This window comes from Ciconia boyciana, chromosome 3 (assembly GCF_034638445.1).
Source record: "Ciconia boyciana chromosome 3, ASM3463844v1, whole genome shotgun sequence".
NCBI classification, from domain to species: Eukaryota; Metazoa; Chordata; class Aves; order Ciconiiformes; family Ciconiidae; genus Ciconia; species Ciconia boyciana.
Window position 1 is genome coordinate 81,785,849 of NC_132936.1, and position 17,655 is coordinate 81,803,503.

At 36.0% G+C, this 17,655-nt stretch overlaps 1 protein-coding gene across 5 annotated transcripts in view; it reads left to right on the plus strand.

The window, feature by feature from the left end:
• FAM120B (family with sequence similarity 120 member B) overlaps positions 1–16,795 on the plus strand; it is a 57,126-nt gene extending 40,331 nt beyond the window's left edge. For 4 of the 5 annotated variants that reach the window (XM_072856295.1, XM_072856297.1, XM_072856296.1 and 1 more), the window contains exons 7-11: positions 2,806–3,012; positions 6,953–7,061; positions 8,319–8,432; positions 12,603–12,660; positions 14,865–16,795. In XM_072856295.1, the coding sequence (XP_072712396.1) occupies positions 2,806–3,012; positions 6,953–7,061; positions 8,319–8,432; positions 12,603–12,660; positions 14,865–14,877 (501 nt within the window). In that variant the 3' untranslated portion in view covers positions 14,878–16,795. Of the gene's footprint in view, positions 1–2,805; positions 3,013–6,952; positions 7,062–8,318; positions 8,433–12,602; positions 12,682–14,864 lie in introns of all 5 variants that reach the window. The other variant, XM_072856299.1, reaches the window with a different exon arrangement.
• The last annotated feature ends 860 nt before the right edge of the window (positions 16,796–17,655 follow it).

Below are 17,655 nucleotides of genomic sequence, written 5' to 3' on the forward strand. Positions count from 1 at the left end.
CAATAAATGACAAAAAGGTATGAATTAATAGTCATATAGTACACAGCCGTTAAATTAGAAGATGGGAAATTGCTTGCTGCAGATGACAGCATTTACTCTTTTCTCTTCAGCAGCTTAAATACTCGTTTTCATTATTCTTCATGAAAGTTTGTTTCCAGCACTTAAATCTTTTGACGTTATCAGTACTTACTGATAATTCAGTGACAGAAGATACTGATTTGTATGACAGGGAATTTCGGTCTGGTTTTGTACTGATCTATAATAAAGAGACTATTGGTGGTATAAATCATGTTGATATAAATTTGGCCCAGTTTGATTCAGCTGGTTGGTGTGCTACTGTCACTCTTGGCCTTTACTGCTAATTGTAGCTTGACACGTCCGTTTTCCTTATAGCTTAAGAGCAAAACTTTACCATTTGTCAAAGTGCTCTATTTTATTGAAGTTATTTAAAGTTCAATTTATTGTTGTGTTGAGAACAAGACCAGGGTGCATAAATTCTGAAAGAATTCCCTAGCTGGATTAGTTTACAAAAAAAAGGGAGTTCTGAGGATTCCCAGCAGTTCTTACTCTTTGTACTTCCTGCTCATAAAGTCTTAGTTTGTGATTACAAACCAAGCAGATTACATTTTAAAGCTGGTAATGATGCAGACTCATTTCCTTAGCAGGTCTTAAGGTTTGATCAGGTGATCAGAAACAAGCTGGTTAGTGCAATATAAGAATCTCTCAGCTGCAACATGATAACTGGCTGTGTGCACTCTTACAGTCTACTTTAGTACAAATAATACTGGTTCACTTAAACCACATTCCTCTTTCAAGTACCTTTCAGCATTGTTAAATGATTTGCAAAAACCTGCTTTACTTGCCAGAGCAAGAGAGTTATGAGTGTGCATGGAGTTCCTAGTCTCAGCTGGCAAAATGATAGCTTACATCTGGAGACAATAACTTCCTGAAACTGAATAGCCTGATCCCGTGCTGAAAATACTTTTATTTTCAAGAGAGGGGAGAAGAAGGTGTCCCTCACTCAAGTATGAAGTGTCACAGTCAGAATAGGATGGGCCTTTCATTTTCTAAATGACTGCTCAAATTAGCTTGTGTTGTCTGCGTTTGTCTGGATGTCAGTGGTTGTCTTCAGTTGTCTGTATGGGGTGAATTTCAAGTACTGAGTGTCATGTTGGGTCAGTGTCCTGGTGGCCAGCTTGATGCCTTTCCAGGAATTACTAGAGGCAGAAGAAGTTCTTCCCAGAGGGCTCTGGACCACCCTGCCTAGTATCTTTTGCCTGCATCATCATGTCTAGGTCCTCTTTTGCTTTTGTACTGTAGAAAAAGCAGCCAGTGGAGGTACACCTCATATCTTCAAGTCGGCTTAACAGAATGCTACTGCCCCTTGTCTGTGGCTAGGAGGAACCCTATCACAGAAGCCACTTTCACATAGTCAAATTATGCAACAGACTTTAGCTCATTGCATAATAATATGGAAAACTTAAGTCCTTGACCAGGTTCTAGCTGTATTCTCCAAATGATTTATTGTGTTTGTCTCTTTTGGAAGAAGCTTTGTAGCTCTGTGTTGCCTAGCAAAGGTTTCCTGATTTTGTTATGTGGACCTTAGGGAGGAAAAAGTTCTGATCCATTAGTACAATATTTCATGTTGTCTGCTATTACTTGTGATTTTTTTAAATAGGGCACTGATGGTGTATCTGCATACCTTTAAGTCCTTTGGGGATCTTTCAAGATGTAAGATGTCGTTATTGTTAGTAATAATGGGCCAACCCTTTCCATTGCATTTCAAACAAGCAATTCACAGCTTTTCAGGAGCTAGGGCTAAGACAAAATTGAGCCACATTTTTGTCCTTTCTGTTCTGGACTATTTTGGATGCTATTCCATTCCTGGTATGACTTATACTGTAAGGAAAACTGTACTGTAAGAGTACAACAGCTGCCACGGATTACAGTATTGATGGCCACACTGTTATGAATCCCCCCTGGTCCTGACAGACTGCTTCGGTACAAACTGTGGAAAAGACATTCCCCACTGAGGAGCTTTGTACTGTTTACACAATACTTAAAATCACAGTTTTCCCCATATTGGATTCAAGACTTTTATAGTTTGCTATGCTCTGCCACAGCGGGATGTTAAATTCACCCATCAAGTTTATTTTGGCTGTGAGTTTTAATTGTCTTGATGAGTTTCCCATTTTGCATTTTCTGGATGTTGTCATACCATTCCAGTATTTCTTCCAGAGACATCCATGTTGAAGTGAAATAATTTGACTTTCAGACTATAGTCAGAGGAAATTTTAGAGTGTTTAAAATAAAAGCCTTGGGTACAATAAACATTGTTCTGTCAAATCTTATAATTTAAATTATCTCTAAGTGCTGTAACATTTCCCGGTTGATCAAACTGTGGAAGGTCAATGCATCACTGTACACATCATTGTATACTCCCAGTTCATGTTTTGCATTCCACTAACAGAATTCTTTCTGGGGAACTGCTAATGCTTGAGAAATATGATGGAGAATAGCCATTTATTTTGTCTTTCAGTTTTCATTTTGAATATATCTGTCTTAAAAAACTTCAGTGAGATGCTGTATTTGTTAAAATAAACTTCACTTCTTTCACTTTATTGAATAAAACTAGATACAGAATCCTTTGATGAATTCTACTGTGCAGTAGAGGACCATCATTGTCACAACTTTGGGACTGTTTATCCTTTGCTCTGCTGTTCGCATGGTTATATGTGATGGTAAGATTGTTTATATTTCCTGATTTGTGAGGCCTACCTTTTTTTTTTTTGTGCGTGTTAACAGCTTGCACAAGTGGACTCCAGAGGTGTACATCTTGGCGCTGTCTTTGTTCGTGGCCTTACAACTTTGCTCATGGCCAATAGTGCCTGTGGCTTTCCATTCAGAATGGATGATTTGATGCCTTGGGAAGTGTTCGATGGAAAACTTTTTCAAGAAAAATACCAGCAGTCACACCGAGGTTGCTCTTTGGAAGAGCTTTTGGAAGGCAATGTGAGTAATCGCATCCTCTTAGACAGTCCTGTATGCTTTGAAAAATGTACCTGTCCATGTTTGTTTGTTGTTTTAATATTCATGTTTACACTGGTCCCCTTTCTTTGTATTTTTTCTTTCTTCCTTATTCTGTTTTTAACCTCTCCACCAAAAAACCCTAAGAAGATAGAAATACTGAGACTATGAAGGAAGGTATAATTTTACCTTTATTTTTGTTTCCATTACTCAGAAAATAATATAAAGAAGTGTCAAAATGGTTGTCAATTTCAAAAAATGAAAATGCCTGTAATGGTTTTCTAGTACTAAGTTATTAATGAGATCTTCTTCCTGTGAGATTTTAGGCAACATATTAAGAATGTCTTTAAATAAGAATACTGGGTATAATTTTTAAAGTGTTTAAGAGTGATATTTTTAAAGGTATTAAGGAACCTAAAATTTGAGATGCAGGTTTGGTGAATTCAAAGAGGAACTGGAAGTCAGAGGAAGGTATATATCTAGGTATTTTTTTAGAATCTCACCAAGTACCTTCCTGTACCTCTAAGTACTTACTTAGTTCTCAATCCCACTTTTCAGAAGCTGGGGATTTGTACAAATGCATGCTATGTTACCAGAAAACCAGTATGACTTAAAACGTGTCTGCCCAGGCAAGGGCAGGGAGATATCAGCAGAGTCTTGCCGGGTATGGGCCATATCTGCTGCATTAGGGTGGCATGTTGTCCAGGCTCGGAGGTAGGGTCTGCTAGACTGGGTGCAAGGCTGTATTAATGCACTAGTGAAGTCTCAGACCAGACCTGGCTCGTGCCCCACCAGCACAGAATATGTGGAGAGATGCTTGGGTAGATCTGTACTCATCTGTGCAGATAGCTCTTAAGACCTTCAATTAATGTGTCTCTTTTCAGTGTGGAACTGAAAATCCTGTACCATTTAATTACTTTTGAAAAGTTTACCTTTGAAATGTTTTTACCTGCTGTTACATATATCACTTGAGGTTAAAATTAATAAAAGTGATTACAGAGAAAAACGTTTTAGGTTTTGAATGATTTTAATCTCATGCATTCAATACCAGTTGTTGTATAATTAGTTTTGTTTTCTAATTTTGTGTCCAATTACATACCATCCTGATCTGGAGTGATGAGTGGAACGCGTGTGGGTGGGTGGAATGTATGTGTTTTCAGGATGGAGGAGGAGGATAATCCTTTCCATACGGAATCAATCATATGATTAGGACTATTGCCTCTATCCAAATCCTGTGGTTCCCATTAATTGGTCCGCTGATTTCAGTAGATTTTGGATTGGGCCAGTGGTTCATCCAGTTTTTCATGTAGGACTTTTGCAAAACAATAGAGGGTCTAAAGAATAAATGGGAAAACGTAAAACTATACGGATCTGTGTGAAATTGATACTTTTCCATTTGGGTAGAATTCAGGTTAGTGAATAACTTTTACAATATGTATCTAAATCTGTACAAAATTTATATTGGCTGAGAGGTATTTTTAAATGTGTTAGGTACTATGTTTTAGCTAACATTTGAAAATCTTGATGTGGTCAGGTTAAAGTTATATTTTAACTTGTCTTCGAAGGAAGATGCTTAGATCCCTAGAACAGAGTTGGAAATTTGCTTGATCAACTACAATATCTAGGTTAGGGTTTTTAAAAGCCTGATACTCGAGTTTAAACAAACCCCAGATAAACTGTTCTGTTGTGGGGAAAAATAGTCTAGCCCTGTGAATTTTTAGAGTAGTTTAAATATCTTTTTCTTTTTTAGGTACAATTTTATGGTACATATATGGCAGAGATAGCTCCCAGACTAATAAAATAGCTTTCCAGCTTATCAGTTTGAGGCAAGAATCTGTTTTTGGGAGAATTGCCAAGAGATGCCAGTTTAGCTGGGGACACTGGCAAGGCAACAAGCCTATGTGATTGGTTTTCCCTATTATTATAAGTTCAACTTTAATAAATAAAACTGGTACTTAGTTCCTGGCAGAGCTTAATGTACTGCTGGAAGCCAAGATCTTTCAGCACTTGTTTGTTAGCAATCTACCCTTAAGCACCATAAATCTAATCTGATGATAGTGACAGCATTGTATTCAGAAAAAAGTTATTCTACATGGGACGTTTTGTTATAGGAAAGATAAGTAGTAGGAAAAAGTTACTCCTTTTGGTGTTCGGTGCTTGTCTCCTAACTCCTAAGGTCCCTTCTGTATGGTCTGGACAGTTAACATTACTTCAGGGAGTTCAGGAGATCTCAGAATCAGTGTTGTTTTGATTATGGTGGGCTTAAATACAGTTAATAGCTTTATGAAAATTACAGTAGAAATACAATCTTGGTTAAATATTTACATGTATCCTAGAAATTTTGAACATTTTAGGGTTTGCTTCCCACAGATTCTTGTACCAAAAGAAGAAAATGTATAAATTCAATGCAGTTGATATATTTGTGGGCAAGTTTTTGTGTAGCTCAGCTCTTTGTAGCCTAGCAGCTGTTAAAGATAAAAAATGGAAAGCTTCTGATAAGAATCAAAAATAGAGCCATCTTGCTTTTTAAAAAAAATATGCTAAGCTCATATTATGCTAGTTCTCTGTTTTTCATAACAGTAATCATATTAGTTTGTTTATCCACACAGAAGATTGGATATAATAGTCTCATAAAGCAGTGAGGCAATGATATTATCACTTTATTAGCCTTTTTATTGTGCTTCTCACTAATGAGTATGTTCATGATCAATTTTTTTAAATTAAAACCAAATTACCAAATGGGGTCAGCATAAGTGATATGTTTTGTCCTTTTCCGATCATGCCTTTCATCCAACCTTCATAAACACATTCTGAATTTATTCTCCCAAGAATACAATGAAAGGTTTTTCCTGTTAGTGTGTATTCTTCACAGACTGTACTCAGTTTGTGTGGAAGAAAAAAATCTGTGGGTTTTGCTTAAGGCTCTATAAAGAGGTTTGTTAACTCAAAAAATGTGCTAGGAAAGTTCGCGGGAGGATTCAGGGATTCAGACTCTACCTCTAATTTAAGAAACATCTCTAGCTGCTGCAGTCTTGCCACCTATTGGATTTTTACCTTATCTGTAATCCTCTCCCCTCCTTCCTGCTCCCCCTCCGTCTTGGTGGTTACAAAAAGGAATTGTCATCCTGTAAAAATCAGTTCAGTTTTATGAAAAGCACAAATCATGCTATTACTCTACAATCTGTCTTTTCATAATTCTTTTCAATGTGTACTACTGCCCACATGCCCAGTACAAATCAATAAAAAAGAAAAAGATTCTAAGATCTGACACTTCTTCAAAGCTCACTAAAACCAGTGAAAGTTAAGGATATATCACATCTCTTAGTATTGCGTCTTTAAATAGCTTCAGCTTGTCCTTTTGACAGTAGGACAAAATTTTTCATGACACCACAAGGTAAACATTTTTATTTAATTCCCCCATTTCTCTTTAGACTTGGTTATATTTTATCAGTCAGGAGTCAGTTGATGTATTACTATTGTGTTTTGTTTCTAATGTATGAGATTAAGATACTTTGATTTTCATTGGTGTGTTTTCCATGAGTTCATCAGTCCTTATCTGGAGGTTTGAACCATCTCTGCTTGAGGTATTGCTGATAGAAGTCTAGTTAAGTATATCGACGGGTGCGAGGTAATAGAATAGGAAAGCAAGTGATTTACAGATGTGAGCAGAGAAGAAAAACAAACTTCACTGAGAAAGGGGAAGACATTCCTTCTGCACCCCTACTCATCCCTCCAAGGATCCACTTTTAATATGAAATGTTTGAACTTTGTTTCCTGAAAAAATGCAAACCGGATCTACCACCTTCATATATGCATGAATGTGGCTAAGACAAGTCTTTTAGTTGTTGTCTGTGTGATTGATTTGTGCTACACCTGAAGAGAGAAAAGCAGAACAGTCATTGATTTTTAACCCTATTGTCTGCAGAAGTCTTTGTATACGCCCTTCCAGAATCTGAAGTCTTTCATTTGCAAGGCTTGCATGGCAAAGAAAAGAACAATACAGAGCAGACCAAGAGGGAATGGATTTATCACAGGTTGGCATTGTGTTAATTTTCTCAATAAAGTCAATATATGGATGAGCTTAATTATCCTTCAACAGCAGCAGTATTTACATAGGCAGCCCATCAAGCTAAGTAAATTGTAAGGTCTTTCTCCAAGAAACCAAAGGAGAGATCTAAGAAAATATTTCCTGCTTTTAGGAATTGATGTGAATTTGATTTCCCAAGTTTGGATAGAATAATATTTCCATCTAGCTACATAGTGAGATACATGCAGTAAGTAAAATATCATTCACTGACAGAAACATCACTGCTGTTTACTCAGTGACTAAAGTTATTTTTACAGGAGGAGTTAGATGACTCAGTTTTTTCTTCCTTTCCCTCAGGGGAGCTATTTTAACATTGATAGTTGAAGGGTCTGAGTGTGGCACTGAAGAGAGAATTCTCCTTATTGGTCTGACTGATACCGTTCAAAATATAAGAAGGCTTTCGGGCAACCTTGGGCTCTTTTTTGCCTAAGACCTTGCTTTTTTTCCCCCCAACTTTATGGCTTGGTTTACTGAAGACATTTGTTTTCCCCACCTGATCTGCCTGACTTTCAGGGAAAAAAAAAATCTAAAAGGTTTTTAGCATCATTCATAGATCAGCCTGAATGTTCAGCCTTTTGAGGTTTTGAAATAATTCACACTGAATCTCAGTGTTTATGTTGGTATTATGTTTATTACCTGCTTAATACCTGATCAATTACAATGTCTGTGAGGATAAAAATTACCCCTTCAGAATTTCTTGAGCAAATTACGACAGAATGATTTTATGCTAGTTCAGTACCTTGTATTATGTGACAGCAATACTTCTGATGTGGTACTATACCATACTGGTGCTGGACATTCAAAACTAAGGGTATCTGTTGGTGATTTATGATACCAGACCTTGTTAGCATCTGCTATTGCTTGACAGCTGTACTTAACCATTTTAATTATGATTTGTGATTCCAATTTGGACAGAGATTTCTGTTTTGTTTTAATGACTGCAGTGTCCAAATCTGTGTCATAAAATTTTGATCTGGTTTCTAAATACACTTGTTAACAGCTTGTAATCATGATGTGCATAGATGGAAATGAGGACAAGAACCATGCTTCTTAGGCTGACTTTAGTTTGGAAAAATTGTAATTGTGCATAAGTATTTTGGAATAAAACTAAGAAATGTTGTTTCCCGAAAAAGAATATGCTGTGTCTTTTTCTTCATTTAATCTTACACACAGTCAGAATTGCTTAGTAAATACTGTTTTTCAGGAACACAACAAAGAGAATTTAATCCCAGGTTCCAACAAACACACAGAAGTTCTTTTGTTCCTCCATATCATAACCAGATGAGGCGGTTCCTATGGAGAAATCCTCAACCACAAGGTAAAAAATGTGTGCACATGTGTGTATTTGGAATTGTCTCTATCAACAGTATAACAGCTCTGTGTCTATATGCAGTTTGTGTTTGTATGTATGCAATTACCCTGTGGCTACAGCAGTCAGTAACAAAACTTGCATCAGTTATAGTTGTGTACTACCATTAGCAAAAACTAACTCTGCAAGGTGAGGTAGAATGTAGCATTATAATCTGCAGTCATCTTTTACTCACAATGTTCTGGGAAAAAAGCTTTCATGTGGTATTTAAACTTTCCATGCTTGGTCTCAGCTGAACTGTGTTTAAAATTGTAATAGTTCTAAAACAAATTGGCACAGCTGCACAGAAGAGTCTGTCTGAAGTCTTTAGCTGCAGATCTTAGTTCATACTTCAACAAAACACTTAAGCATATGAATAAAGTTAAACACATTCTTAAGTGGTTTTCTAGATCAGGGTCTCAGCTTCCAGATCATTGCCTAAGTAATACAAATGCCAGTTCTGTCTTGTCTTGGCATTAATCTTAAGTCATTCACCAATCTCACTTCTTGAACAGAACAGATATTTCAGTGAAGCATCACTGTGGATAACACTGTTGAGCTAACATAATTCAGTTTTACTTCCTCATTATTCTGAGTTAAAGCATATACGTGTAGATTAAAGAAACTAAGCAAAAGGAAGAGAAGCGTCTAAGAAAGATCAATTATTTTATTAAGTCTGCAGAGCCTGAATTTCTTCTATGTTTCTAGGTGAGGTTTTCAAAGAAGATTGATGATGTGATTAGGGGGGATAAATAATAAATAAATACAGTAAAGTCTTTTAATGTGTTTCAGCTGCCACTATTGTATGCTTGAGAGTGAGATACTATCATTTGATTCACGGATAAGATTGTTTAATCGTGCATGTAAAATGTAAAGCTAAAATATAGAGTGTGTATGCTGAGCAGAACCAAAACTGGTTATGGTTACTGTGACCATCTCAAGAAGCCTGCTATTCAGGGGTCAGGTCATCTCTGACCAGCTCCAGAGATCTTAAGACTAGATGTATTGCACAAAGTATGTTCCATAGTAACTGTGCTGAACTGTGTTATAAATGTGTTTCAGTAGCATTATTAAAATATCTTGACTTCTTCTGCACTAGCCCTATTTACTAACCTCAGGACGCTCTTAAAACATGATCCCATAAGTGCAGTTAAATTGCCCCTGTTATAAGTAAAATACATTTATTGGAAAAATACATCTGTCCTTACAAGAGAGCCCTGCAATGTTTTAGAGCTCCTTTTAAACTGATCTGCCAAGATGACTCATTTTGACAAAGTTTCTTTTTCCTAGGTTTGCTAATATTAAGAAAGGTATTTGGGTTCCTTCATTATGTAGCTGTTGTCTCTACTGTATGTGTATTACCAAAGAGAGAGAAAAAAGAACAAAAAAGTAGCAATTCTGTGTTCCATGATAGCTTACGTGATAAAACTTCCTAGTAATATTACTGATATCTATCTATCCCTTCCTTTATATACCTTCCCATGGTATACTGGTATGATTCCTGCTGTTGCATATTATATATAAATCATTGTATTAAATGCATTAAAAAGTAATGGAACAGTAACCGTGGGACCCATATCTTCTGTGTCAGGAGTGTACCTAATGATTAGGCAGCCTTTGCTCTCTCTTACCAGTTAATGTTTAAGAATTCCATGACAATGTCTCAACTTCAACAGCAGAGGAGAGAGTGCCTCCACCCAGAAAACATAAACCTAAGAAGCACTGATATTTCTCTGAGATGATGGTTTGAATCTCCTCAGGCAGAACAAGAATTGAACTTAGGCATCTCTCATTTTATGGTGAATACTAACCACTGATCTGTTGTAATTAACATCTCATCCTCTAGCTGTATTTTGAGAGAAAGAAATTCAGCTGTGGGGGTTTGGGGTTTTCAGGGGGTTTGTTTTTTGTTTTTTTGTTTTGTTTTGTTTTGATTTGATTCATTTATTTAAAGTTCTCTTCATAAATTTCTTGGCTGTATGTCACAAATGGAGAGTGCATCCATGTAACTCAGCAGGACATCTAAGCCTCACAGGGAGGAAGATTTTCCCTTAGTGTTTCTTGTTTGTTAATTTAGAAGACTTCCTATTTAGCACACTGGCTTTTTTGTATCCCATTCTGAGTGTCTGTCCATTCTAATGCTTGTTAAACAGATTATAGGTATCTAATTTAAAGCTAAGGTTAGGCTTCTGTTATTGAGATATAAAACTTTGTATTGCAGCACTTCGTAATCTGTGTGCTTTGAGTTGAAAAGTCTTAGCTGAGGTAGCACAGACATCTGTAATAAAGCATGACTTTATGGATTCTAGGTTCATGACTGAAACACCACACACCATGCCATATAGCTTATCGGTAGACAAAACTTCATTAATTAGCAGTTAAGACCAGTAATACATTGTTTTGAATCACATTGTTACATCATTCTATAAATAGCTAAAAATAAACTGAGCACTAAGAACTATGGAAATCACTATTGAGTATCATGTGTCTTTGTCACTCTCTTCAGCAGTCCAACTGATAAACACCGAGATTGTTTGTCATAGCATACAAATTACCACCTAGATCTAAATCAACATACAAAAGATAGCAAAAAAAGAAAATAAAGTAAGTCTAACCTTATCGATGCATTGTCTTATATACTTTTATAGCTATATTTTAAAATTTCAGTGATTTGGACAATGGTTCTCCTACTAGTATTTGAAAACCTATCTGAAAAGGGAGCCGAAGTTAAGGAAAGGAGATAGGGGAGAGAGTGTCTATGGGGCTGGTGTAACAGCTACATGAAAGGTTGAAATCAAGGATACCCTAATACATCAGAAGTAGTGAAAGGTATTGGCAAGGATAGAGAATCTCTGCCGGTGATAAGTTAAACATCAGAACTCTCTGTATGATGGACCCAGGGAAGGGATGAGAGCATAATGAGTAAGAGCTGTCAGAGAGCTAGAAGTAATGGATGATAATTTCAGCTACCAGTCATCTACCACCAGAATCATAAACAGTGAGATGGGGAAATAGTGAAACGTTTTGACAATTTCATGCTTGCATTTAGAAGTTGTTGGATTTGGGGGTCAGCTATATTCTGCCTAAGAAAATTATGTTCTCTCCAAAAAAATAGTTTTGCTTTCTTTGTTTCCATCCACCTTTGCCTTGTTTTTCTTCCATCTCTCTATTGGAAAAGAAGAGAAAAAGGGAAATGGGCAGCTTTTGTTTTTTAAATAATTCAACTTAGAAAATATCACTTTTTCAAAAGTGATTTATTTTTCATTTAAAACCACGTCTTGGAGAAAAGCTTTTATGGAAAATTGAAAGCAGTTTTTCAGGGGAAAGGAAAGATGAGTGTTAAGGAAAGATATGGACAACACAGAATTGTTGGAGGTATGTCTCACTCAAGAGAAACTCTTTTGTCCAAGACAAAAGGGAATTATCCAGAGTCCCGTTTCTTCATGGAATGTAATTGCTTCAGAAGGCTACGTTCGCTTCAGTCTTAGCACACTGTAAACCATGTACCTGAATGTAATACAACTATACTGAAGGGTCTGAGTTTGTAGCAAGTTTTCATTTGCTAGGTATTTAATGAAGGCTTCCACACTTGTGTTGCATACTCTGTGTTCAAACATGTTTCTGATTAATAGGATTTTGACAGAACTGTAATGTAGGTGGGACTTGGTAGAACTTCAGTGCTGAAAAAAAGATTTCATTTACAGTTTGAATACTACTTTGCTTACAGGAATCTATAACTAAAGCAGAATTGTACATAGGCACACTTAAACCAGTATGAAAATGTTTGTTGATATAGCTTATGTCTGGTTCTTAATAGTGTATTTTCCCTTCCTGAATTTACACAGTCTGATCTACCAACCACAGTGTATGACCTGTATGATTCACTATCCCAACCCATTAATTGGACTAGATTTAAAAGTTACAGTGGCCCAAGAGGTTTAAGAAGAGCAATGCCACCATGGACTTTATCCTCCAACATCTCAAAATACTAGCAATAATTATACACCAACTGGAGAGGGACATGTTCTTTTTTCAAAATATGTGTAAATGTAATTTTTCTTGCAGACTACCTGAATAAGCTCTTGTTTTCCTGTTTTAATGCTAATTAAAAATATTTAATTCCTCTCCTACTCCCTGCAGGTGGAGAATATGGATTGGGGCATCCAGACCGGAGGAGAAGATTCCACCTTCCTCCTCGGTAAAGAATACATTTGTACAGGTAGCAAACTGAGATGATGGGGTAGTTACCATTGACATAATTTTTATCTATGAGAGTTTCCTTTTATGAACTTTACAGAGTAACTGAACCATGTGACTGCAGAGGAAATCACTCAAAGCTGAGGCTATTCAGCTTGTTAATCATTTGTCATGTTAGGTCTAAGCTTGCTATGAGACCGGAATCACCAAAACTTAAGTTAAAGGTACCAGCTGAAGCATGGTAGCATCCCAGTATAGCTACATTATTTTGTCCATTTGACACTGGAAAGTCTGAAGTGTTTTTACAACATCGTTAGATATTCCTAACTATAAGTTTTAAGACTTAAACTATAAGTTTTGCATATTTTCATTACAGTTGTGTATATTACATGAGTTTGCTCACCATGAATAATGTGGCATATCCATGCTGAATTGTGGTTTGTGTCTTAACCCTTTATCTTAAGGGTTATACCATTGTTACTGAAACCTGTTGAAAAGTTTGAAACGTGACATCACTGATGTAAACATTATCTGCTGGTGAAACAAAATGACCCTCCTGTAAAATGCAGTGCTTTCTTACAAGAGCCAAAAATTGCTATTACTTTTGGCACTTCTGGTTAAGCAACTTTTTCTGTCTATCTCAGCTGACTGTGTGGAGTGAACCACATCACTGCTGAGGACAGAAAGAATGTGTCGTGCTTTACTTCTGTAATAAATACTACTTATGAGAACTAAGTATTTTTTCCTGTCCAGAATTCTAATTTAAACACTTGACTTCAGAATTATTTCTTAAAAATTGATTTGTTTCACTTTGTGATTCAATTTCAGTCATGTATGTATTTCTTTAATTATAAAATTAATTCATTTTAAATAGAGTTAATATAAATAACACTAAAGAAATGTAAAATAACAGAGCACATGAAACTTTTAACAACACCATAGGATCATATATTGGTAAATTGGTACCACAAAAGACCCTCTTCAAGTCATTACTTGTGTTTTTTAAGAAACTGTTTTAGAGATTACAACTTTCTTATGTCTTCCATTTGCATACCCATTCAGTTAAAAATAATCAGAGGTACTTTACTTAATTACTGTCTTCAGGCAAAAAAATTAGGCATTTATGTATAAATCCCATTTTAAATCCTGAAGTGTAAAAATTGTACCAGAGGAAAACAGTGTCAACAACACTTATGTCACATACAAAGTGGGTGACACACTTAGAACCGTGTTTATCTCTTTACTGATCTGCATCTCAACCTATTTGAAAATTGTCTCCATCTATGTAATCTTCAGCAGTTTCATGCTTTTCTTAGGTTTCTAGCAATTTTTGCATTGGGTTGGCTCAAGTGGATGTTTATGGAACCGATGTCTGTTTATGTGCTTTGGAATCACAGTATCTTTAATTTTGTACTTCAGCGTTTTCAGTATATGAAGTTATATAATAACCTCTCTTCTTCTCATACGGGAGGTATATGATGAAAGAAAAATGAAAGCATGATGTCCTGTTCCTGCTCTCAAAAAAGACTGAGCAGCAGTAAAAGAGGATGTCCAAAGATAGAGGCAAAATGTTAAGAGCAAATTTTGAAATCTGATACAGTTTGCAGATTTTCGTAAGAGCATGTTTAGTTATTGACGATTATGGCTATTCTGAACAGTGAAGTCAGGGGTGGTGCACATGGACAAAATTTTCTATTTACACAGAGAACTGTGGCCTTAATGTTTATCATGTTGGAAATACACTCTTTTGGATTATTTTTCTTCTTTGTTTTGAATAATGTTGATTAGTATCTTGTTAGTGTAGTTCTCATAATCATCATTCTAGATTTTACTGATACAGAAACTGTATCACAGTTTTAGGCTTCTTATTTTATTACTGCCAGGATTATTTATTTTTATAAGCATTTGAAAATTAAATTTATATCTGAAAACTATCTCATGACCCATACTAACAGAGAGTAGCAGACGCTGTAAAACTTCATGCTTGCATTAAGACTTGCCGAACTTAAGGTTCAAAACGTTAAGTGCTGATCTGGATAATTAATACATAGATCACTAAAGCCAGAACGCATCATTATGGTAGTTTAATCACCTGCATAACACAGATCACAAAATCTTACCCTGCAACAGGCCGTAACTCCTAAAATTGTTTCAGTGTTGATGTTCACGTGTCTTATTTGGCTCCTCACAACTGTTTGTCTTTAGATCACACAGGTGACCCTATGCATTACTGGAAGTGGATGAAAATGAATAAGAGAACAAGATACATTTTTATGAAATGCTGTATGCTGAAGATCATAAAAATTTCATCAGTATTAAAGAATGGTGGTGGGAAGGCCCTAATCAGAAATTTATCATGCCTCATTTTCAGTTCCATTTTATTTTGTATACTTTTTTTTCTAGCCTATAGCTTAGAGAAGTAAATTATGGAATGTTGTGAAAGAATTATTGTATAATTTAGGTTCCAGATAGTATTGTTTGGAGCACTTTACGAAAACCTTGTTGACACAGTTATGAAAAATTATCATTAAAAAATTACGTCTGAAAAGTAGAGGCCAGTCCTAGGTGTTGAAGAAAGCTGCAAAAATTTAATTAATTCATCTGGTTCTGTTGTGAAAACTGTTAATGTCTCTTCTGCTAAACCTTTATGCTACATGAGGCTGAAAGTGCCCAGTCTCGGACAAAAAAGGGTGCTTCTAAAGTGTTTGCAATCATATCATGGTTAAAAAAATGTTACTTTTCTGTCATATGGCTTACTTTCAGAGTTCCTCAGTCTCAGAAAATGAGAAAAGGGTAGCTAAAACATTCCAGAAAGTTATAAAAATAGTTTCTATGTACAAAACTGCTACAGCTTTAATGTCCTATTATTTTGGGGCCTTTCAGAGCTGAGTCAAATGCGTAGTCCTCTTCTGGAATACATAGAATTCTCCTCCATATGTAGTGTGTCATTTATGAAACATTCAAGATTTATGCCAGACCTTACGTCTGTCTTTAGCCCCAGAGGAAGGGTGTCAGTGTGAGCCTCTGGCCAGTATAATTTTAAGGAAATTCTAAATCAAGGGGAAACTAACAGACATTTTGAATGCTTTTTTTTTTTTTTCCCTAAGTGGCAGTTCTTTGAAGCACACAGGGTAATATTTTTTCCCTGTTGACATCATTGGTGCATCTTTTGCAGATATTAGTGGCACCATGATTTCACTCTCTACTGATAAGGTAGTCCCAAGAGATCTGAGTAAATGGACAGAGTACAGGTAGGGCAATTGGTTATCTCCTGTGTTAATTTTCACTGGTCTTATTATTCATCACACAGACTTTATTACTACTATGGAGATATGTGTATTTTTAGAATAGTACATAAGTACACTTGAAATTAAATGTCTTTAGAAGTGCTTAGCATGAGGAAGAAGCATTATTTTTATATTCTAAAGAGAAAATTTAGCTCTAATTTTGAAATCTGATTTTAGAAGATGTACTATAGCTATTGTACAACTTGCACTTATCTTTATGGTACAACAATTACCGATTTTAAACTCTGTTGGGTTTAGTCCATTATTGTTCAGTTAATGTTGTTTCTTAGGCCTTTGCAGGTAACTCCTTTGAGTCAACTGTCAGGGGAACTTAGTTCCTATTTGGTATACATGTTATGTCAAAGTGAATAGTATTGTCAGACATATGTAACTCAATATTATACTTTCCTTGCATGTATTTTTCTGTTTGTTACCCAATAAATATATTCTTTCATACTCTGCATATAGCAACAGTCCAGCTAAACAAATAATTTGGCAGCAATACAGGATTTCTAGTTCTATTAAAAGTTTGAACAGACAATTTTTACACAACACAGTGTCTGATTTGCATTCCAAGGATCCTGTCATGATAGGGGCGTTCCTGCTTCCTTTTTCTATTGATTTGTCACTGGCTGTAATTGTACTACCACTTTTTTCTTAAAACCCCCCCCCCCCCAACCCATTTGGAATAATGTGGTCTGAGTTTTATGGAAAGTTCTCTAGTTTCAGGAATCTCATGATGTATAACAGTGTATTTGAAAAGAATGTAACTGTGTGCCAGGATTTGTTGGTAATTTGCCCTTCAGGCTTTGATATGAGAAAAGATTTCTGTTGGCCTCAATAAACAAAGTTAAATACAGTTAGAGTGGGAGTTTTGCTGTGCTAGTTGTGGTATGTTATGAATTGTTGGTAATAATTACCCTGACTACTGAAGAATTGTTAGCTTCTCTGTGAGGTTTTTTTTCCTCCTAATGTTAGACCATAAGCAGAAGCTGCTTATTATTATTTCCAAGCCAAAAGATTTTTTTTCCCACCAGGAGTCATAGAGTGAAAGCCACCAGGAGTCATAGAGTGAAAGCAGAAGCATGAAGCTGTAGAGTGAAAGCAGAAGCATGAAGTTTAAACATAGAGGTGCTACTTTCCTGTCTCACTGAACTTTAAATTGGTCAGAGTACCATAAAGCTTATGGACTGTAGAAGGAAATCATATACAAGAACATGACCTGAAAGAAAGATTCCATTCTAATAGGGTTTCCTTAATATGTGGACTACAGGGTTACTTTGAAGGGGTACAGGACAGGCGAAAAACAGACGTGGATTTGAAGTGAAGGAACCTATGTTTGTGAAGAAAAGTGTTCTTATTTCTTGTTTGCTATATTGCTTACTGCCTTCTCTAGCCTGTGCACTGGGTAGCTGCCTTTCATCAAATGTTCAATGAAATTGTGGATTTATTTATTACCATTGTTTATTCCCCTTCTGGAAGGGGATTCAGAGAACATTCATTAACATCAATAACTTAGTCAACTGTGACTCAAGAGAAATCGTGACATGGTCATTGTAAGAGAAAGAGTGACTGACAAGAAGACGTTTGTCAACTTTCCTCTTTCTGTCTATCATTCATCTTACATTACTTTGCTCATTTGTGACACCATCACATTGGGAATCTGAATCTGGACTGCAGAAAACACTGAAACACTGACTTAATCTTAT